The 22,866-nt window shown below is 37.0% G+C and overlaps 1 protein-coding gene across 1 annotated transcript in view; it reads left to right on the top strand.

Moving 5' to 3' along the window:
• gga1 (golgi-associated, gamma adaptin ear containing, ARF binding protein 1) overlaps window positions 1–22,777 on the top strand; it is a 29,214-nt gene extending 6,437 nt beyond the window's left edge. Inside the window, exons 5-17 of the mRNA XM_052600716.1 lie at window positions 938–1,061; window positions 1,530–1,630; window positions 3,178–3,258; window positions 3,700–3,837; window positions 4,652–4,733; window positions 9,862–9,972; window positions 10,143–10,280; window positions 17,175–17,245; window positions 17,712–17,893; window positions 18,143–18,360; window positions 20,489–20,658; window positions 20,735–20,845; window positions 21,452–22,777. Of these exons, the coding sequence (XP_052456676.1) occupies window positions 938–1,061; window positions 1,530–1,630; window positions 3,178–3,258; window positions 3,700–3,837; window positions 4,652–4,733; window positions 9,862–9,972; window positions 10,143–10,280; window positions 17,175–17,245; window positions 17,712–17,893; window positions 18,143–18,360; window positions 20,489–20,658; window positions 20,735–20,845; window positions 21,452–21,562 (1,638 nt within the window). The 3' untranslated portion in view covers window positions 21,563–22,777. The remainder of the gene's footprint in view (window positions 1–937; window positions 1,062–1,529; window positions 1,631–3,177; window positions 3,259–3,699; window positions 3,838–4,651; window positions 4,734–9,861; window positions 9,973–10,142; window positions 10,281–17,174; window positions 17,246–17,711; window positions 17,894–18,142; window positions 18,361–20,488; window positions 20,659–20,734; window positions 20,846–21,451) is intronic.
• Window positions 22,778–22,866: the final 89 nt, after the last annotated feature.

Raw genomic sequence — 22,866 nt, 5'->3', positions numbered from 1 at the left:
CAGATTTTGGTGCCTCATTTCGGTGCCATGCCTGAGTGATCGATTGAAATATTTATCCTCACGTTCTCCAAAATGGGTGTAAGAAGCATCATCACCAGCACCGCACGTGAAAAATAATTTTCCAACTGAGAAAATGCATGTGAACTCGAGTCGGAAAGCTCTAACAATACAAATCCAACAAATCTTTGTAGTAATGTTGAGTGGTCCATGTTGGTTTCACATTCCAACTTAAAAGCACTACTCGGGAAATGAGAGCATCCGAGGAGCATGTGAATGCAGCAATTACACTTGCTCTGATGGCAGCAGGTAGCCTTCTGTCAACTAAACTAAACATAAATTAAAATGCTTAAAGATAAACTTGCTGTCGACAAAAGATGAATTTATAACCTTTTTACCCCACAAAACACCAGTCAAATGCTTCCTTTTGTGATCTGATGTGGCTTCTTTTCACAAAATGAGGCAAACAATGTGTTCCATAGGGTACTTTAAAAATAATACATCAATTAGCAATGGATTATAAATATACTTAATTATGAAAATACCAGAGATTGCGCAACACGGACTCCATTGACTGTCTGTTTGTTTTATCATTCAAAATGTTTGTTTTGTTTACTCAGTTACAGCTATAATAGCATGTCTTTTGTCCATATTAGGGATTTCCTGGAGTGAAAATTGGGGGGTTTTTTTATTTCTATTTTTGCATATAAGTTTCGGTTCTGGCACCGCAACCATTTTAAAAGTATCGAATTGAAGTGTTGGTGTTATATCTTTAACTTGGATGTTATAAGTTGCAATGAGTAAATACAGCTGGGTAAAACAAAAACTGTGTCCACTTTCATTTCAGACTGCAAAGCAACCAAATCAATATCTTTAATGTGTTTAAATATTTCCTTTAACTTGATTCAATAACTGTCCCTGTACTCTATTTTTGTTACAGTATCTTGGCTCTCGAGCCCCAGAACCAGTGAAGAAAAAAGTTCTAGAGATGATGTACAGCTGGACTGTGAGTTTACCAGAAGAGACAAAGATTTCTGATGCTTATCAGATGCTTAAGAAACAAGGTAACCTAACATGCAGGGTTTTGATTTGTCAAAACTAACATGTATTTAACTACATCTCACAGCTGATGCGTGTGTGGTTAATAAAAATTCTGACATTTGCAGTTTCATGATTGCTGTTTAGAGTTATGGTAAACTAGCATTTCCCAACCCTAGTGTTTCCCAACAGTGAACACAGTGTAGGGATCATATCAATTGGAACTCATTTCATGCAGGTAGCTCTCTTCTAACGAGCTGGTTATATGAATCAGGTGTGTTAACTAAGACCGACATGCAAAATATGCAGAGCAGGGGCACACAAGGACTGGGATTGGGAACCGCTGTGGTAAACAAACATTATGTGTGTTTGTATAAAATAAAGGTCTCTTGTGGGACTTGCTGTTTGTCCTATGTTGTTGTTGCGATTGTGTGTTGTGGAGTGTTTGGAAATAAGTATGCTACGTTATGTTTATGATCTGCATCTCATTTTAGGTATTATTAAACAGGACCCAGACCTTCCTGATGACAAGCCCTGCCCTCCTCCAATGCCCAGGCCTAAAAATGCCATCTTTGAGGATGAGGAGAAATCAAAGGTTGTTGGGATGCAGTTTAGGATTTTTTTTTTTTTTTACTATTTTTTTTTTACTATATATTTCCAGTCTGTTTACTGTGATAAAACCAAAGAAGGATTCAGGGGTCAGGTTGATCAGTTAAAAAATATGTTACTTAGGGCTGGGTGATACGACAATATAAATTGGATTGACGAAATTAAAAGTCTATCGATTTATATTGTGCTCTATCGTTTATTTCTTGGTGCCATAAAATACATTGTTTACGACAATAAATGTTCATAATTTGAGTGACGGCAGTTTTATATGCATTACACGGGGATGCAGGCAAACGCGTGAAGAACAGCATGAGCACGCTCACATCACATTGCTATGCACATGGTCACGAAAACTTAGGGCCCTATTTTAATGATCTAAACACAAAGTGTGAAGTGCAAGGACAAGTTTGTGTACGGCTGTGTGTCCCTGTGTTTAATAAGCAGCGTGTACGCGTGTTGCGGACCTGCCTATACTAACACATTCTTTAAGATAAAACATTGTGCCAGACTTTAGACCAGGTTTGAGGTGCAGTCTATTTTCAGCTCCCTAAAATAGCATTGCGCCAGAACAAACCTCTTTTTTTGACCAGCATGCCCATGGGTGCACAAATGAGCGCAAATGCATTTGCTAATTAAACGACGTGGTGCTGGACTGAAACTAGCAAACACACTTGCACTGTGTTTTTAATACAATTATGATATATATGTATGATAGGACCCTTAATGTTTGCATGCATTTTAAAACACTGCAGTTTAAAACAACAGATTTTAGGCTGTTGAAACACAAACAACAGCTATATGCACACGCTGTCTCTGTTTTTCTGTGAGAGGAGTGCGTAAGCCGAGCATCAGCTGCAAATAGAGCTCTTGAGAATTTTTGCCGCTTTATTGGCTTTGAACGATGACATAAACACTTATATGCATACAAATGCAAGTATCCAGTCATCTTAAGCGAATGTAAACATTTGTGAGAGAAAGCGCATATGTAACCGTATGTTGGATTCGGACTTCAGTCTTAAAGGGGAAGCTGTCCAATATTCATCCTGTCTGACATTCATAAAAAATCTCTCACTGAATCACTTTTGTAACTAGAGTAAAAAGAAAATAAATAACGTTCATTTATACACTGTATTTCTTATTTATTGTAGTTTTTCTTGTTCTTATTTCATCATTGACTGTTTATGTATCTCCAGTGAGCTTGCGTTTTTATTATTATTTTCTTGTATTAGTTTGATATTGACATTGGTGACAAGGATTATGAAAATTATATGGTATCAAATCTTAATATCATAAAAAACCATATTAAAATAAAAATTAAAAATTTTCAAGATATATATCGTTATTGTGATATAGAATTTCCCATAACGTGATATAAGATTTTGATCATATCACCCACCCCTAATGTTACTATATGTTTGTAAACCATTAAGCCAATGAAGCATTTTAAGGTGAGTTCAGGAAATAATTATGAATTCACTTATGTCTGTTCACTCTCTCTTACTGTTTTTTTTTTTCTTCTTTCTGATTCAAAAGATGTTGTCACGTCTTCTGAATAGCTCTCACCCTGAGGACCTGCGTGCGGCAAACAAACTCATTAAAGAAATGGTTCAGGAGGTGTGTAGATGTGTGTGTCTGTCTGTCTGTCTTGGATATTGGATTAAGTCTTAGTGGGTTCTTAGTTTCTATTTTTCAGCACAGCAATGTGTAAAGAACAATATGAAAGGACAAAGAATGATCTATTTACACCAAAAGCAAAATAAGTTTCTGTCTGAAAAAAAAAAATACATGGGTACAATAGTTGCTGCAGCACACAGTTCACCTTTTAGCTGCCTTTCATCCAGCTGTCAGAAGAAAAGAAGCAGGAAATACAAGTTCAACATTTTTGACATTTAAATGAATTAACGTCTTTCAAGATTTTTTTTGGGGGGGGGGGTGGTATGCTAAAATTCAAAGCAGCAAAATGTATGTATTATGTGAGATTAAGTCCATGAACTGTACTTTTCCTGCATGATCTCTGATGATCTGCTATGTGTATTTCATACATTCTTTTTTCAGGATCAGAAGCGTATGGAGAAGGTGTCGAAGAGAGTGAATGCTATTCAGGAAGTAAAGGAGAGTGTTGGGCTTCTCACACAGTTACTGGGAGATTACAGCAAAGAGAGCGGCTCACATAGCAACGAGGAGCTAATTAAGGTCTATAATACACATGTCTGTAAAACAGCTTGTCACACTACTGTAGTGGACTGAGGGTTCCTATGTCGTTTGTAAAAGTATGGAATTTAATTCAAGTAATTTCCAGGTCTGGAAAAGTATGGAAAAAATAAATCAGTGTATGGAATTTTTTTTGTATTTCCAGACTTTGCAGTTTAGTTTTTTATGAAGAATTTAATGAAAATTAATTCATCATACAAGAAGTGTGTTTTCATGGCAGCTGTTTAGTGATTGTGTAACATGACTGAAAGAATTCAAGTTTTTCATTATGTGAAATGCAGGTTATAAGTGTTTTGGTTTCGGCAGACCTAAGGCCTTGAAATATGATGTACTGCCCTAACCAAATTTTAAACAATTTTTTTTTCCAACATAAAAACACATTGCTAGATGGGTACTGATCCCATCTTGTTAAAGTTTATAATAAATTTTTGGCTGAAATGTTGGAAGAACATGTAAAAGAACAACGTGTTTAAAGAGAATCAAAAATGTAATCAAATAGAGTGTTCTTGTCTGTAGTTGATTAATTACAGCGGTGATGTTCTATAATGTTGTACATTGTCATGTCACCGGAAATTGAATAATCACTGTTCCAGTGTGCAGTGAGCCAGCGAACTTACCAGTGACCAAATTAGTGTACACGATAAACTGATTTACGAGCTTGGGAGGTAGGGAGCTGATTGAGTTGCAACCACAATCAGAGCAGGAAAAACAATTTTTACATAATGTAAGTGGAGTATATATATTTGTTTTTAATTTTTTGTTTTAATTCTGTATGGTTTTTGTTGTGTTATTGTAGGATCTGTACCAGCGCTGTGAGAAAATGAGACCTACTCTGTTCAGACTGGCCAGTGATACTGAGGACAACGATGAAGCTCTTGGTAAGGCAAAGGAAAAACCTGACGCCTTGTATTTAATTAAAAATATATATATTAGTTAAATGTTCAAAAAAAATGGAATGATTAGTAATTGTCTCTAATTGGCCTAATTAGCCAAGCCCTCCATAAAAACACTTCTTATTTAGTGGTACAGTATTGCATAATGTGTAGATTGTATTTAATATTTTACACTTTACATATACATTTGCGGTTATTTTGTAAATGGCAACATCATATTCTTCAGGAATCTAGTTACATTTCTTTTTGCTCCTTCTCAAAGGGTCAAAAATTTAGGAGCACATTATGATCAATGACAGAAATTAACTTTACCATTATGAGGCAATATTTGACTCCTTATAGTTACTCGCAGGGGCTTTTTAATTTTTAATTTTTTTGTCAAAATCAGACAACAGTGTTGCTAGGATGTACAGGTGCATCTCAGTAAATTAGAATGTAGTGGAAAAGTTCATTTCGGTAATTCAACTCAAATTGTGAAACTCATGTATTAAATTCAGTGCACACAGACTGAAGTAGTTTAAGTCTTTCATTCTTTTAATTGCGTTGATTTTGACTCACATTTAACAAAAACCCACCAATTCACTATCTCAACAAATAAGAATATGGTGATATGCCAATCAGCTAATCAAAACACCTGCAAAGGTTTCCTGAGCCTTCAAAATGGTCTCTTAGTTTGGTTCACTAGGCCACACAATCATGGGGAAGACTGCTGATCTGACATTTTTCCAGAAGACGATTACTGACATCCTTCACAAGAAAGGGTAAGCCACAAACATTCATTGCCAAAGAAGCTGGCTGTTTGCAGAGTGCTGAATTCAAGCATATTAACAGAAAGTTGATTGGAAGGAGAACCGCAGCCTTATTAGGATTGTCAAGCAAAATCGATTCAAGAATTTGAGTGAACTTCACAAGGAATGGACTGAAACTGGGATCAAGGCATGTCAAGGAATTTGGCTACAGTTGTCATATTCCTCTTGTAAGCCACTCCTGAACCACAGACAACGTCAGAGTGGTGTTGGTCGATTGTGTTTTTTGAAAGTCACTGCACCCGTTTACCAAGAAATTTTGGAGCACTTCATGCTTCCTTCTGCTGACCAGCTTTTTGAAGATGCTGATTTGATTTTCCAGCAAGATTCGGCACCTAACCATACTGCTAAATGCATCAAAAGTTGGTTAAATGACCATGGTGATGGTGTGCTTGACTGGCCAGCAAACTCACCAGACCTTGTCAAGAGGAAAATGAGAAACAAGAGACCAAGAAATGCAGATGAGCTGAAGGCCATTGTTAAAAAACCTGGGCTTCCATACCACCTCAGCAGTGCCACAAACTGATCACCTCCATGCCACGTTGAATTGAGGCAGTAATTAAAGCAAAAGGAGCCCCTACCAAGTATTGAGTACATGTACAGTAAATTAACATACTTTGCAGAAGGCCAGCAATTCACTAAAAATGTTTTTATTTTATTTTATTGGTCTTATGAAATATTCTAATTTGTTGAGATGGTGAATTGTTGGGTTTTGGTTTAAATGTGAGCCAAAATGATAAAGTTTCACAATTTGAGTTGAATTACAGAAATAAATGAACTTTTCCACGACATTGTAATTTATTGAGATGCACCTGTTATTCACTTTATATTAACTTTTGTATAAGATAATGTATATAACGTATAAATTAAATATAACATTTGCAAATGCCTTTTATAATCAATAACTTTTGTTATAATTAATGAAGCTCACTACATTGATCACTGAATCTATTATATATGTGTACACTTAGTTTGAGAGGATCTGAGCTTTAATAACACTGAATAAAAAAATGCATTCTGCTTTAGGAATCTGTTCTGTGAGGAGCAGGACGCACGACAATAGAGAAACATTTCCATTAAATGTATTCTGCAGGTTTTATGACCAATTTTTATTATATATTGTGCTACGTTTTTGAGTGAACTGGGATTGCTTTCATAGGCTATTGAAAGGATAAAATTATTTAAAAAACCTTAATATCCAAAAAACTACTGGTTGTTCATCAAAGATTGCATGCAGTCAGAGATTCCAGCGTTTACAGCCCCGTTAAAATAAATTACTGGACGCTCTGTTGGGTTCTGTATAGGCCTATAGCTAATAAACTTAAAATTACAAACACACAAGTTTTAAATGACTTCCATTTCTGAAAAAAAGAGAGAATGTAGGCCTAATAGTTGAAGTCATGTGCACAAGCCTGATTTTTGTTTTAATTATCCATCATTTAAACCAAGCTAAAGAATAAGAATGCGCATTATCAGATGCAACTACACTCACAATTTAAGAGATACATTTAAGAGATACATTATTCGAATGATTGGCTAAAGAGATGCGTTTTTAATTTAAACAGAGAGAGTGTGTCTGAACCCCAAACATTATCAGGAAGGCTACTCCAGAGTTTGGGAGCCAAATGTGAAAAAGCTCTACCTCCTTTAGTGGACTTCGGACACTATCTTAGGAACTACCAAAAGTCCAGCGTTTTGTGACCTTAGGGACATGATGGATTGTAACGTGGTAAGAAGGCTAGTTAGGTACGCAGGAACTAAACCATTTAGTGGCATATAAGTCGCATTTTCAGAAATAATAACGGCAAGTCTAATGTTATAATGTTGGGGGGAAGTCATGGCCTAGTGGTTGGAGAGTTTGACTCCTAACCCTAGGGTTGTGGGTTTGAGTCTCAGGCTGCCTTGAGCAAGGCACCAAACCCCAAACTGCTCCCCGGGTGAGCACCATAAATGACTGCCCACTGCTCTGGGTGTGTGTTCACAGTGCATGTGTGTTCACTGCTGTGTGTGTGCACTTTGGATGGGTTAAATGCAGAGCACGAATTCTGAGTTTGGGTCACCATACTTGGCTGAATGTCACATCACTTGGCTGAATGTCACATCACTTTTTTTATTTTTATTTTTACCAACATTATGAACACTATATGATATTTCAGTTCCCCTCACTTTACAACAAATCCTTTCAATTTAACTGTATCAGAACAGAACAATAATTAAAAATATATAATTCTAATGGATAAATATAATTGCAGTAATTGCAATAATAATATGAGCTTAGGCAAAAACAAACCAAAACAAATTAATTTAAAATGAAACCAAGGGTAAAGTTGGGCTTACCTCTCTCATTAGGCACAAAGCTGGGCCCCCTCAGGCCCCCCTGTGGTGCCGACTCTGCTTATAACCGACTCATTTCAAACTGATGAACTTCACAATGTTACTGATATGAACGGATGGAGTATGAAAGACACTTAAAGAGCAGGTCATATGGGTTTATGAAAAATACATCTTTTGCAGTTTATAACGTAGTTATCCTTAAATGAAAACAATCTGCAAAGTTGTTAATCAAAAAAAAGTGCATGATAAAGATATTGTCTCTCAAAAGAGAGAGTTGATTCTGATTCGCCATTCGAGTCATCATATCTTTTGCCTGTTACCGGTATATGTCACTGGGTAATATATTTGCATAATCCCCACCTGCCTGGAAACACTTCTGCTAGTTAGTGTGTTTACATCATGTTGAGAAGACACTTTGTTCAAGGATACCACAGACCACAGCTGGTGCTCCTGTGATACCGTTCTGCATTCTGATTAATAGTTAAGACAAAGAACGTCTTTTGTCTATTGTTCTTCAAACATTACAGTAGACATATTTTGGTTTACAAACTGTATTGTTTCATCAGTCATGTTACCACTTGGCTAACATATCCACCATTATTGTTTTAAGTGTTCACAGTTTAGCAGTTTAAGCTGTGGGTATGATTTGCTTGCATAAATGTTATTCATTCACAACAGGCTTGGCAAACTGACCAATCAGAACAGAGTAGATTTATGGAAGGGAATGACTCTAATTTTAGATTTATATTCTGAGAACATTTAAACCTGTTGTAGGGACCTCCAACACAATATTTGGACACTTTCAAATACCATATGACCCGCTCTTTTAACTTTCAGTAATTGGTCCATACAACTGCAAGGAATGACACCATCGGTGGAGAACAAAACTAAAACTGAATTTAGCTGGATGATTGCGCTGTCTCATCTGTAGAGCTGCTTTATAGTTCAATCACATCTTACAACTTGACACTGGTATTAACCTGAATTGAATCAACATTGAATTGACTCAAACTAAAAAGTGACATTGTTGCCTTTTGTAGAACTGGTTATAGTTGAGTTGAACTCATTTTCAAATTGACTTCACACTGTCATTTATATGAACTGAACTAAAACTAAACTGACTTGAGCTAGATAATGCCACTAGCTATGTTTCCATCCAAAGATGCGAATTTAGCTTATGTGCAAAACTGGAATATCGCATAAAACATTTGCGAATAAAGCACCGTTTCCATCCAACGAGTCGAATAGAACAAAAATATTACTTCACTATTAACTGGCACTAAATATCTCTAAGAAAACTAGGAAAAGCCACTGAATATAATAATTTTCATATATGTAATTATTTGCGCTTCAGAGAGAGTAGACGTTACACAATAAATGCGGTCATTGTTTTTAGAGGTGGATGCCTGCTGTTTGGGAACGCAGTCATGCAAGACTGTAAATATACAGAAATACTTTGATGACAGACTTCCCACATGCATTTCAGAATGACAAGAAAAAGTATAGATGCTGTGAATGAGATTTGTTTTAATGGTTAGTCGTTATTCCATCTCATAGCCCAAAGTCACATGACTTTTTCAGTGTGCATAATGGAATTTATTCGGTAAATGTGATTCCTTTATAGTTTACACGCATTTTTTCTTATTCGATAAAAAGTTTATCTTACTCAGTTAGAATTTTATATATATTTAATACCTTTTTTATTTGCAATTTGGAGAGAGAGAGAGAGAGTTTCCATCCAGCAGTTTTTAATGCAATAATCCAAATTGCACATAAAAAAAAGGTGGATGGAAACACAGCTACTGTTGTCTTTTAGAGCTGTTTTATAGCAGAATCTGAATTGTCTACATAGTTGAGTTTCCACAATTGTTTCTTCCATTTTCCTGTATATCTCTTGAAGCTGCTTTGTCAAAAGTTATTTAGGTCTAATAATTGGTCCGTTTCTGACACTTTCTTTATGTTTTTGTCTTCAGCTGAGATCTTACAGGCGAATGACAGCTTAACACAGGTGATAAATCTGTACAGACTGCTGGTGAAAGGTGAGGAGGTGAATGGAGAGACCAGCAGCACAGCCAGACTCCCAGGTACAACACTGATGCTATCCATGAGCTCAGTGATGTGTAGAGATGTTGAGCCTCAGTGAAATATGAAGTAACTCAAGCTGTAAACTTTATTCTGTGGTTTTTAGCTCTTGGGAAATTCTTGTGTAATGGAGTGCTCAATAATTCTGATTGGAAACTCTTGGTGTTCACAGCCCGCAGCACTGCTCTCTTGGATCTGACAGGACTGGATACCTCTCCTTTGGCTCAGTCTTTCTCTGATGTTCCCTCTCAGACACCTTTTTCACAAGAGCTGGGAATCAGCCTTTTGGATGATGAGCTCATGTCCCTGGGTAAGAAATTTGTGATGATGCGTTGCTATGTAGTTCTTTTGATATTCTAAGAATTGTGAATTGGGGCATATGAAGGGTTGTATAAAACAATAAATTGTATGATCTAGGGCTGGGCGGTATATAGAGTTTGAGCGGTATATCGATATTTTCTTTATAAGCAATTCGATATGAGGCAATACCATTTATATTGATATACAGTAGTTTGATATGAGCGCATCTGAAAACATAGTGGAGGACACAGTCTGAGCTGTTTAAAATTTCACAGGTATATTCTCCATCTGTAAATGTTAGTATATTTACATTTTTCTGTCAGAAGTGCATGGGCCTTCTGCTTTAGGATTCTTCGCTAAACTTCAGACCTCAGTGAACGAGCCCCACTAAACAGACAGAGCTCAATTAAATTGGAGTGTAATAATTCTGACTACAATATAAATTTACCTGAAATATTTGTACAATAAGTTGGACAATAAATGTGATAAGTGAAATATAAGTGAAAAATATATATATATATAAATGCGAGGAAAATTATTTTAGAAAATCTCAAAAGTCCAAGGTAATTCAAATAAAAAAATGACTGAAGGTAACACTAGTAGATTTTTATAACTATAAATGTTCTTTAAACACAACAGCAGCTTTCAGCCTTTCACCATAATGCAAACATGAAATATCAGACATACAGCAGTAGTTCTTTACAGGTTTTAGGGCGGCAAAATTAATTGGAATTAAATCGCAATTAGACAGAAGCTGCCATTAGCCGTATTTCCACTGTCTGGCCAGTGTGAGCCAGGGCTTAAAACGGGCTACGCAGGGCTAATAGCCTCCGGCCAATAGAATGAGGCCCGAATAGCACAGCGTTTCAACTGTTGGTCCTGAAGCACCGCTGCACTTCACTAAAACACGCCCTTTACACGCCTCTCAGGAACAACGTCACGAAACCCCATCATTTCATCAACAAAGAGAAGTTATCAGAAAACTAAGAAATAAGTCACTGGAACTAGCGCTATCACAAAACGAATATTATAAAAGTGGCCATTTGTTTGCATGCTTTGTTAAATATTATAATTCAAAAGCATCAATGTTTTACTATAGAATAGGTGATACATTTATCATAATGAATGAATTTATCAGGACTCAAAATTAGTCACAGAAATACATTTATTTCTATTTTATTTACTTATTTTTAACGCTTAAGCGTTAAGAAAATAGCCTGCTTAGTCGGGTCTGTTTCTCTTTATTTGTAGCCTATAAGTCACATATAAAATGAATGATAATATTTCTATTTTTTATAAAAGCTCCCAAACAAAAAACATTATTATATTTTTATGATAGGCTACGTGGAGCTAAACTCTCGAGACCAGACTTATGACAGATAATACAAGTTAGTAAATAAATTGTGATCGAGAATAAGTAGCTGACATCTGATTTCTTCAAGTGGTCATATTTACCATGTTTACTATGGTAGTGTTAATGCCTAGCGTAAAAAGTCTTTTGCATCGTTTATAAATATTTCTGCTTTTTAATTAAAATTTTTAATGTTGGTGTTATAGCTTTGTTAAATGATCCGCAGCACTGATGCTCTATATTTTTATAAAAGCTCCCGAGCAAAAAACATTATTATACTTTTATAACTCTATATTTTAAATTCTCGAGACGAGACTTATAACAGATAAAATGTTACTAAATAAATTCACGATTGTGATAGAGAACAAGAAGCTGACGTCTGATTTCTCCAATAATCCACATCGGATCAAGTTATTTCAAACATTCGCTGATGACTGAAAGTGAGTTCTGAGCTCAACTTATTTTAAAATACTGGTGTTATAGCTGTTATCTTTCTGAAATGATCTGCAGCGCTGAGCTCTCCAGACGAGTAGAAACTCCGCCTTTGTTCATAATCACTCCTATAGCCCCAGCTGGCCTGCTTTCGGGCTGAAAAACCCTGGCCGTTGGTCCCAAGGAGGCCCCGACGGGGCACAATCAACCCCCAGAAGTGACAGTGGAAACGTGACTGGCCCTGGCACGCACTAGCATGTCCTTTTTAAGCTCGACAGTGGCGGCTTTTGACATGCATATCTTTCGGTGAATCACAGTTCTATGATCAGCAGTAAATCTCCATCCAAAGGCCAGATGGCACTCTCGCGCTGAAAATCCAAATATGACCCGAAGAAGAAATCCAGAATCGCTGCAGCTGAATAGTCAGAAGATTTAACTGCTTTCATTGATTCAACGTGACTAATAAACGCACAACTACGGCAATATATGGTTTATAGGAGTTCTTCTTATTATAATTTTCATCATAATAAAATATATCTATAATGAAATGCTAATTGACATAGCCATTATCAGTACTTAGAAAACAATTGAATATTCTGTGCCTTAATTGTTCAAGAAGCCACATCATCTCACAGAAGGATATATTTCAAACACTTGACTGAAGTTATGAAGTAAGTTTTGAGTAAAAACATGTTATTAAATGTGGTATTTTCATGTGCTCTCAGATGGAGCAACATTTACCATACAGAGCCGTAGATCACTGAGAAGATACAGAAACAGCTGTCTTTATTACAAACCTTGGGAGAAACCAAGCTCAGTTGGGGGGCCAGTTCTCCTCTGACCAGAAAAAAACCAGCAGTTCAATTCCAGGCTGCAGTCAGATTGTGCAGAAGAATCATCTGTTTCCTGTGGTTTTGTCCCGGTAGTCGTCTGAGACGAGGTCTTTACAGGGGATCTGTATCTGGGGTTCTAGTTGTCCTGGTCTCCGCTGTCTTTCAGGCCTGTAGAGGTCCTTTCTAAGTGCCGAGCCACCATCTGGTCTGGATACGTACTGGATCCAGGTGACTGCAGTGACCCCCTGATCTGGATACAGACTGGATCTGGTGGCTAAGGTTACCTTGGAATAAGAGAGAAACAGACTAATATTAGCGTAGATGCCATTCTTCGAATGATGTAGCAAGTACATTGTGTGTTATGTGTTCCCGGTTCTGGTTTGTTATGTGTAAGCCAGGTTAAAGAGATGGGTCTTTAATCTAATCAGTGGCTTTCTCCCTGACCTCAAGAAGGTATTTGGCTTGCTTTATCTCCTTTAACATATAGTGTACAATTTTTCTCCAGTGCAATCAATTAGTTAATTTTGAGTATCCTTTGCTAAGTATGTTGTATGGCTGGCCCCTCTCTCCACATGAGTAACATGCTGTTTGAGGACAGGGTCAAATTGGCCATGAGCTCAACTTCCTTTAGGAAGTTTCCATTGTTTGGCTGGTATAGCCTGTCTGATTTCCCCCGTAGAGGAATATTTTGCTTGGCCAAAGGCTGTAATATGGCCACCAACCTGGTCAGGACTTCACGCCACCTCCTCCTTTCAGCTTGAAGGGGTGCCATTTCCATTTGATCAATGAATGTCTGGCCCCTTTCAAGTCGTGTCTCCTATTCCTTCCATCTGGTCATGTGCCCCGAATGCTTTGGACTGTGCTTGTGGCTTTTCAGGATCTCACTACAATTCTTCTAGTCATTTAAACCACTACTAATGAGGTTATAATTTTTCTGTGAAAAGAGCTTGCAGCAAAAGCAATAGAGTATTTTTTTCCCTTGAATATACAAGCCAGCTTCTCTTGATTTTCTCCCCATTTACTAATTTCCTATAGAAGTGGTTGTAGTGGCAGCTTCTCCCATCATCTCTTTTTGGAAATGTAAAGTCTGGACTGGTCTGGTACAGTCCTCTGCTAACTAACTCTGTCCTTACTACATCACAGAGGGCTGGCCAGTCAGCAGGATCTATAGGTGCTCCCTGGATATCAGGAATTGCAGAGGGTGAGGTGTCTGCAGGCGGCAGTGTAGTAGCAGAGCATGTTCAATCAATCAATCACCTTTATTTATATAGTGCTTTAAACAAAATACATTGCGCCAAAGCACTGAACAACATTCATTTGGAAAACAGTGTCTCAATAATGCAAAATGATAGTTAAAGGCAGTTCATCATTGAATTCATTGATGTCATCTCTGTTCAGTTGAAATAGTGTCTGTTTTAATTTGCAATCAAGTCAACGATATCGCTGTAGATGAAGTGTTTGTTGTTCCTTCACCTAAAGGCAAATGCATATATGCAAAATTTATGTTAATGCTTTATAGCGTATAGAGTATAATAGACCAGTAGTGTTTGAGATTAATTGAAGGATGTCAATGTTAACTTGGAAACAAGTCAGTGAAGTTTTAAATTGTGGTTGAATAAACGGTATTCAAGGGTCTTACTTGCTTCAGGCTGAGTATCCCTGGTCTCAGTGGTCTGTGTTTCACTGGGGCCTGGAATAGTATATGTGGCCCCTTCACCTGTGACAGCCAGATCAGTGGTTGTTAAATTAAATTAGTGAAAAGTACTAAAACTGTGGTTGAAATTAGATTCATAGGGATGGGATGTTATTGTGATTTCCATGTGTTTTCATTATCTTCTAGTACATATTGTCAGATGATTGTAAGCTTGAATTAGTTATTCAAAGGACTAACGTCCTTCAGGCTGCATGTCCCTGGTCTCAGTCGTCTGTCTTTCACTGTTGCTCTGAGTGCTTGATTTGGTCCTGGGTGTCCCTTCACCTTCACCTGTATACAAGCATATTGTATAGCCAGACAAGCAGTGAGTGAAATGATGAATGTGGTTGAACTTCTTTAAGAAAACAAGCTATTGTATTTTAATACATGCTAACCTTTTTCTGAAAAAAGGTTTTCTCTTAAAGAATGGATGTGGCTTGAATAAATACTATTAAATAGAATCACTGGATGCAGGCTGTGTGTTCCTGGCCTGTGTGTCACTGGTTCCTGGAGTACCACTACTGGATGTTCCTACTCCTGCAGCTGTATGTATTTAAACACCGAGTTCATCCATGCTGTTCGTTACACAATTGCATTTGGTCATTTCTATCATCCCAGGATCAGGTGCCAGCCTCTGCAAATATTGCCTGAGTGCATCTGATCTGGCCATGGCCAATAAAAAAAAAAAAAAAAAAAACTATTTAGTATATACAGAAGGGTGAACACCACGTCAACACCACTATCAGCATAATGGTTACTGTGTGTGTGTGTGAGCCTGCTAGTTATAATGAATGTAGAGTAGAGAGCAACTGTACTTTTCATAACTAGCATGCACACGTTATCTGAAATACTGGTCTTTAGACATTTACATCCATGTAGGTTATCAGTGAAGTTACGTTTGCTAGTAATACGTAGCAAACTAGCAAAGTAACTAGCTAGCTAGTGATAGCTTAGTGACCGCAATGAACGTTCAAGGTGATAATGCACAATACTAAGCAAATTTATTTAATTTAACACCTTAATGGCTGAGATGAGAAGATTTACCTCTATACTGGGTTTTCCTTTTATCTTCTTCCTTTCTCCGTTTTCATCCCTGTGCACCGGAGGGTTTATTAGATCACTTCATTTTCTTCATCAACTGTGCACTTGCCTAACGTAACGTAACGGCGACCCAAGAGGGCACCCGCGCCCCCAACATATTTGTCGCCCTAAGTAACCGCCTAGTTCGCCTATAGCAATCGACCTGTGACCGAACTACAAACTTTTCAGTGATGTCTGTGAGAAAGGTAAATTCACTCAACAAGCTTGAGTATCTGCTCTGCCGCCGCGCTCAATCCAGTGTGCTTTGCTTATCAGTGCACATCAGCTATACAGGCATTAATACTGAATGTTTAACATAATATTCATTACATACATATACTTAGTAGACATCCTTAATCTCTAATAACTCCATTCTGTTGTTCTGGTGTCTTTGTTTTTTTGTGTGAATATGGCACTTATCACATGCTGTGTGGTATCAGCGCTTGGTATTGGCATTTTAACAAGTAGGAGTATCGGGCCCGATACCTGTATTGGTGTCGGCATCCCTAATTACCAATATCGACTTCAATGGATGTCATTAAATTCCTTTGAAAACTGCTGCTCAGAATGGTCTACATTTCTGAAACTTAAACATTCAAAACATTATTTATTACTCTGAAAATTTTAATGTGATTGTTAAGTGGTAAGTGGTCTTTCATGAAGCTACATGCCGGTGTGTGAATTTGATAGGTGATGATATAAAATGAATGGTGCTTTAAAAAGACCTTGAATTTAGCGTTCATGAAAGAATGGGAAACCTGTGTATAGAAAACTACAATGTGCAGATCCGTAATAGGACTTTAACTGCATTACCACAGCACATTCCTGCTATATATACACCTGGAGTTTCCTGGTATTCGCCTCTGAAATTCCTACGTCAACTTCATTGATTATAATAGCAATAGTTTTGTGCTGACATTTTTACTTGCTTTTTGTATATCTATTCACAAAATAAATAAAATTAAATTCAGCTAGACAAATCTGTAATCCGTGTTTTTTATGATATTGTCATGTACCGGACAAAAACAATAAAAAGTTGAATTACAAAAAAATAAAAAAAGATAAATTCAGCTAGAACTAAATCAATGAAACTAAGCAACATAGAGGTATTAAGACATGTTTTAATGCAGGTATGCATCCTGTGTGAGCTGGCTCCTAAGGACAAAAATCATAATTTCCTTTGATATTGTAATTGTGATTATTAATGGAATTTGTGTTAAAAATATTTTATAGGGACCATCTCTGTGTAATGTTCCAATTCAAACAATTAAATGTATTTTTTGTGTAGCATGTAATGATCAACAAATGCATCCCGGCATTTGTCTGTTGTCTGGATGGTGCTGGCTGAGGAAGACTGTCTTAGGCCACTGACCATTTATTATTTCAAAATGAGTGGTTTGGTGAACTTTGTTTCAGGAGAAAGCTAACTCAGCAGAAACGTTTCAGACTCTTTAAGTGTTTTGACTGCATAAATGTGAGACTGAACATTATCATGTTTGTTTGTAACTGTTTAAGGCTTGACTGAAGTCAATTCTAATCTGCCAACTTCTCAGCCTGGAGATGACATGACATGGAATACTTTTCAGGTGAGCAGTTACATCTATTTGTGTTGTAATCACGTTTTAGGGATGTGACAAGATGGTCGACTAGTTATTTTTTTTTTTATAATTAAGATTTTGTCACCATTGCTGTTAACTATTAGGGCAGCTGCAGAAAAAAGACAAAAAGAAAGTAGAATTCTAGTAGTATTTTTGCTGTTCAAGTAATAATTGCAGATCAAACATTCAACTACTCATCCAAACCCCCAGTCATATCATTTGGTCACACAGAGTGAAGATTTAGTTGCATATGTAAGTGATTTACTCGCATTTTAGAGGGTTGCTAGAAAAAAGTGTGGTGAAAATGACGTCAGATACATCTTTAAGACTGACTGGTTGATAACCCACCAACTACTATGAAAATGTGTATATTTTTACTTCCCTAGTCCGTTGATGGCTTGCATAAATGTCATATGGATCCCTGTTTACCATAACACATTACGGATTTTGTTAGTCATCAGAGTCTGTGGATGAAGCTGTTATGCCGACCCCTGCAGTGCTGTTGCCAGTGGCGAGTGCTACCAAGACACTTGTTACTGTGCCTGTGACATCCACTAATTCCCTAGATGAGTTAGACCTGTTGGGTAAGACACTGCTGCAGCAGTCTCTACCCCCAGAAAGTCTTCAAGTCAAGTGGTAAATGTGTACTTATATCCATTTTTCTTTTCTTTTTTTCAATAATTTAGCGAGGCATATAAAACATACTTTTTCTAAAGGCCTTTGGAATGTATCATTGGAAAATGGTTGCTTGTTAATGTTTGCATGCAAGTGTTTATTGTGAAAATACACGCAAAATAAATGCAAAATTATAGAAAAGTGTGATTAATATTTATGCTTTAAAAATATATATGGTGCAACAGATATACATTTAAACTTCTTCAACAGGGACAAAATTCAGTCTCAATCCAAGCCCACACTACGAGACCTTCAGATCAAGTCTGGAACCAACACTGCTACAACCCCCAGCCCTGTGTTGTCCTTTTCCTCTGAGGCAGGCACTCTCCTGAATTCACAGCTCCCAGCAGGCATCAATCCAGCTTCTGCCCCTCAAGATGACATTTCATTGGTGAATGTGACCGTGCCACTGGAGTCTATCAAACCTAGTAAGTCTTTGAGCAAATTGTAAATTGGTCTGGTCGCTCTTTTTACATGCAATTACAAAAGGTTTTTAAAATTTCCTCTGAATATAACACTGTAGAAAATATTAGATTTAATTTTTTAAAAATACATAGTTTGCAAATATCAAATTTAGGAACAGACAGATCGGACACAGTTCAAGTCAAATAAATTTTGTTTTGCAAAGTTTGCTGCTTAAGCTGTTGTGGCGTTAATTCACATTGTTTATATATTGTGTAGAGTGATCAGATGCATTTTAAATAATTGCTAAAAGCTTCATTGGCCAAAAAATGAACTTTTCACAAAAAAATAAAATAAAATAAAATCCTGACACAGAATGACCAGCTAACATTAATTGACTAATCTTATCAGCAGCACATGTGAAAGTGAAAATGAGTACTAGTCAGGTGAAATCATTATCATACTAAATCAATTGAAAGAGCAGACTGATTGCTATAAAAGGAGGCAAGAAACACTTTAAATAGTTGTGTTCTTGTTAACAATGGTTGCCTCCATAGAAGTATGTGCAGCCATCTTCGCTTTGCATCAAAATGGCCTCAACAAAGATTATATTGCACCCGAAAAAACATTTATCGGTCATCAAGAACTTCTTCAGGACGTCCTAGAGAGTCCAGCAAGCACCAGGACCGTCTCCTGAGGAGTCAGCTACGGAATCGTGTCACCTTCAATGCAGAGCTTGCGCAGCAATGGCAGCAGGTTGGTATGAGACCATCTGCATTCACAGTGAGACCAAGACTTTTGGACAACGGCCTGGTGTCAAGAAGGATAGCAAAGAAGTCACTTCTCTCCAAGAAAAACATCAAGGAAAGACGAGGATTGGACAGCAGAAGACTGGTGCAAAGTTATTTTCTCTGAGGAAGCTCCCTTCCAACTGTTTGTGACATCTGGAAAATCGATTGTTCGGAGAAGAAAAGCTGAATGCTACCATGAGTCCTGTGTTTTGCCAACAGTGAAGCATCCTGAGACCATCCATGTGTTGGGGTTGCTTTTCAACAAAGGGAGCGGGCTCTCTCATAATTCTCCCCAAAAACACTGCTATGAATAAAGAAGGGTATCAAAACATCCTGCAATTGTGACTACTTATAACGATCCATGAGCAATCTGGTGATGATCCATGCATTTTCCAGCATGATGGAGCACCAAGTCGCAAAACTAGTTATAAAGAAGTGGCTCAAAGAGCATTACATTGAAATTTTGGATCTGTTGCCAATCAACTACCCAGATCTCAATCTCAAGAGAACCTGTGGCCATTCCTCAAAAGGCAAGTGGACAAGCTGAAGCCCACAAATTGTGATCAACTCCTAGAACTAATAAGGCAAGAATGGATTGCCATCAGTCAGGAATTGGTCCAGAAGCTAATATCCAGCATGCCAGAGTGAATTGCAGAGGTTATTATGAAGAACAAGGGTCAGCACTGTAAATATTGACTAATAATTTTTTGCAATAAAAGCCTTTAAAATGTATATGCTTACAAAACTTTTGGCCATGACTGTAGTGTAGCGACAGCTACTTATTGAAGTGTAATGTCATTTATTTTAATGTTTTTCTCTAGGTAAAGCCTGCTTTTAAGTTTTAAGCTTAAAAATACACATAAACACATTTTCCAAATCAGCTTTGTAAAACAACCTTGTAAATATAAACAATGTCTGAGCCACATTGATCATTTTTACCTAAAATGTGTCTATTCTAGCTTTTTATGATCTGTTCATTAGACGAGTAATGCTGAATCATCGCGTTGTTCAATCAATCTGGTTGCAGCAGTTATCAGTTTAAAATAGAGTAATATTATCAACAAAGTTAAAATTTAAGTCTGTTACTCAGAAAGCTATCATATTACTTTTGAAGATTTGAAAGATGGCAAACAATCGTATGGACCTCTTTTATGGTGCCTTTGTGCTCTTTTTGACCTCTGAAGGCCTCAGTCTGCATGGGGACTAATTGCATAAAAAAAGAGTGACTAGTATGGTTTTTAAAGATGTGTTCCATGGAAAAAGAAAATTAAATGGTTTGGATTACTCGTTGTGGATGCGGTTTTTGTTGTTTCTTTTAATGTAAGGACGTGTTGACCCAGTTGTTTTTTCCTATCTGTAACAGGTAGCCTGTTACCTGTGACAATCTTTGATAAACACAGCCTTCGAGTTCTGTTCCATTTTGCAAGAGACTCCCCACCAGCACGGCCAGATGTTTTAGTGGTGATAATCTCCATGTTGTCATCTGCCCCTGTGCCCATCACAAATGTTCGATTCCAGGCAGCTGTTCCTAAGGTAACTCTATTAATCATCCATCTTTAGTAAATCTCTATAGAATTCTGTATTGAAGCTGCATTGTATGTATGTGCAGACTATGAGAGTAAAGCTGCAGCCACCATTGGGAACAGATTTACCTGCCTTCAATCCTTTATTGCCTCCTGCCGCCATTACACAGGTCCTGCTTTTAGCCAACCCTCACAAGGTAAATAAACTGATGTATTTGGAGAATATCATTTAGTAGTTGGGCTGCAGTGGTACATATTTTTTGGATGCAGATAAAGGGCTTTCAGTACGATACTAAAAATGACAGAGTGCACCAAATGGAGGATAATTTTTTTTTTTTTGGAACAAGAACTAACTAGAACAAATATACTAGAAATGAGATCCTCCTCCCTACAGCTGGCTTAGTTTTAATGTACTGTATGAAAAATCACAGCTGACGTAATTTAATGGTATCAAATTAATTCAGTTTCTATGTAAATTGAAAAATTTGGCAGCGAAAGGAAGACTAACTGTGCCGTTGTTTTTACATGATTAATAATTTCAAGACAGATTATTTTTCTCTCTATTTACCAAACTGTGACTCCAATATTGAGGTATGTACGGAAAATTGTATTTTGTGTACTGTTGCAGCCCTTTGCAAAAAAAAAAGTTTGATATAATTTGTTAAAGCTTATTAACTGTGATGGTTATGGTTTGTGGCTTCTGTCATACACTTGTGGCTGTCTGTGTTGCTGATTTGCAAATATCTGATTACATTGCATTTCTTCAAGTTCAGAATTCATGCAAGTTTTCTTTCTTTTTGAAGGAGAAGGTGCGGTTGAGATACAAACTGACATTTGATTTAGGACAAGAATCACACGATGAGAGTGGAGATGTGGAGCAGTTCCCTCCACCAGAGTCCTGGGGAAACCTTTAAAAAAAACACTGATTTCTTGCTAGTAGCCCCTCTGCTTCCTTATGGCAGTTCATATCCAGACTATGTCAATGACTTTACTTTTGTTCCACATCCTTCTGTCCACTCCTTAGTCTGAATGAATGCTAGGAGAAGGCCTTTAAATTAACTCATTTTATTCTTAATTCCTGCTGTTACTTTTTTCAGCTTTTTGTTTTCTGTTATGTCAGGCCCTTTTTGTATGAAGCTTTAAATGTTTGAAAGTTAAGATTTTTGTGGTCATTTATGACATTTTTCCATGTGGGAATTAAGATACTGGAGCCTCAGTCAGCTCTAATGGCATAGAGCAGGTTAATATTCTGTGCTAACGGTTTCATTTTCATGGTGTTGATTACTAGGTTTTGTTCACTTGCACACATCATCTTTGTTGTTTTTTGTGTGTGCGTTTGATTGTATTGTCAGGCTGCATGTTTTTTAATGGCAACTAAAAAAAATCTATTTCTTTGCAAGAAATAATGCTCTATATATTACAAATTACATAGACCCTCGTCATTCATTGTAATTCTTTTCATCTTAATTTATGATTGCCCTAAAATAGCCCCGTGTGCACTGTACTGCTCTTGAACTTCATGCTGATGTCGTTTATATTTACCGTATGTGCCTAATCAGAATTTTCTTTTTTCATGCTAATGTGAATATAAACATTTTGTTGATGCTTGTTTTTAATTGGCAGTGTAACAGAAATGTTTGCCCCTTTTTTGGTTGAGATTGTCTTTTGTCTTTGTGAATCCCTGATGGTTCCACGTCTAATTTGGGATCTCTCAATGCAGTAGTTTAATGAATACTTTCAACCCTGATCATTCCCATATGATATCATTGAAGAATTGTGTACTCAAGATGAAAACGTCATTAAAATAACTGTACTTTGGTTATATTTCGGTGGAATCAGGATGCTGCTGCATAGGAATTCTCTGTATACAGGAATTGAAATCACTGTGTTCCCAAATGAAACAATTCTAGTGTGTGTCACTCCTTACAATTAAAAGTCTGTGATGAAGTCTGTTCCATACCAGATCATCAACCTGTCAGTCCAACCTGTTGAAGTGTAAATAATAACGGTATTGCTATTATGTACATTTGCCAAAAACTAATACAGAGAGTAAACATACGGAGAAGTGAATGTAGTGCAAATATGTATTTAAGGGAAATAAAGTTATTCTTTTTCTCTGGGGTTTAAAATTGTTAAATTTTTTTGAATGAGGACCAATGAACCCCAATGATAGGCTGGTGGAGAAGGGAACTGCAGTGCCACGAGTGGTTGCAGACTT

This window comes from Carassius gibelio, chromosome A6 (assembly GCF_023724105.1).
Source record: "Carassius gibelio isolate Cgi1373 ecotype wild population from Czech Republic chromosome A6, carGib1.2-hapl.c, whole genome shotgun sequence".
Taxonomy (NCBI): domain Eukaryota; kingdom Metazoa; phylum Chordata; class Actinopteri; order Cypriniformes; family Cyprinidae; genus Carassius; species Carassius gibelio.
Note: the sequence above shows the minus strand (reverse complement) of the source record. Positions and strands in the feature narration are given on the sequence as shown.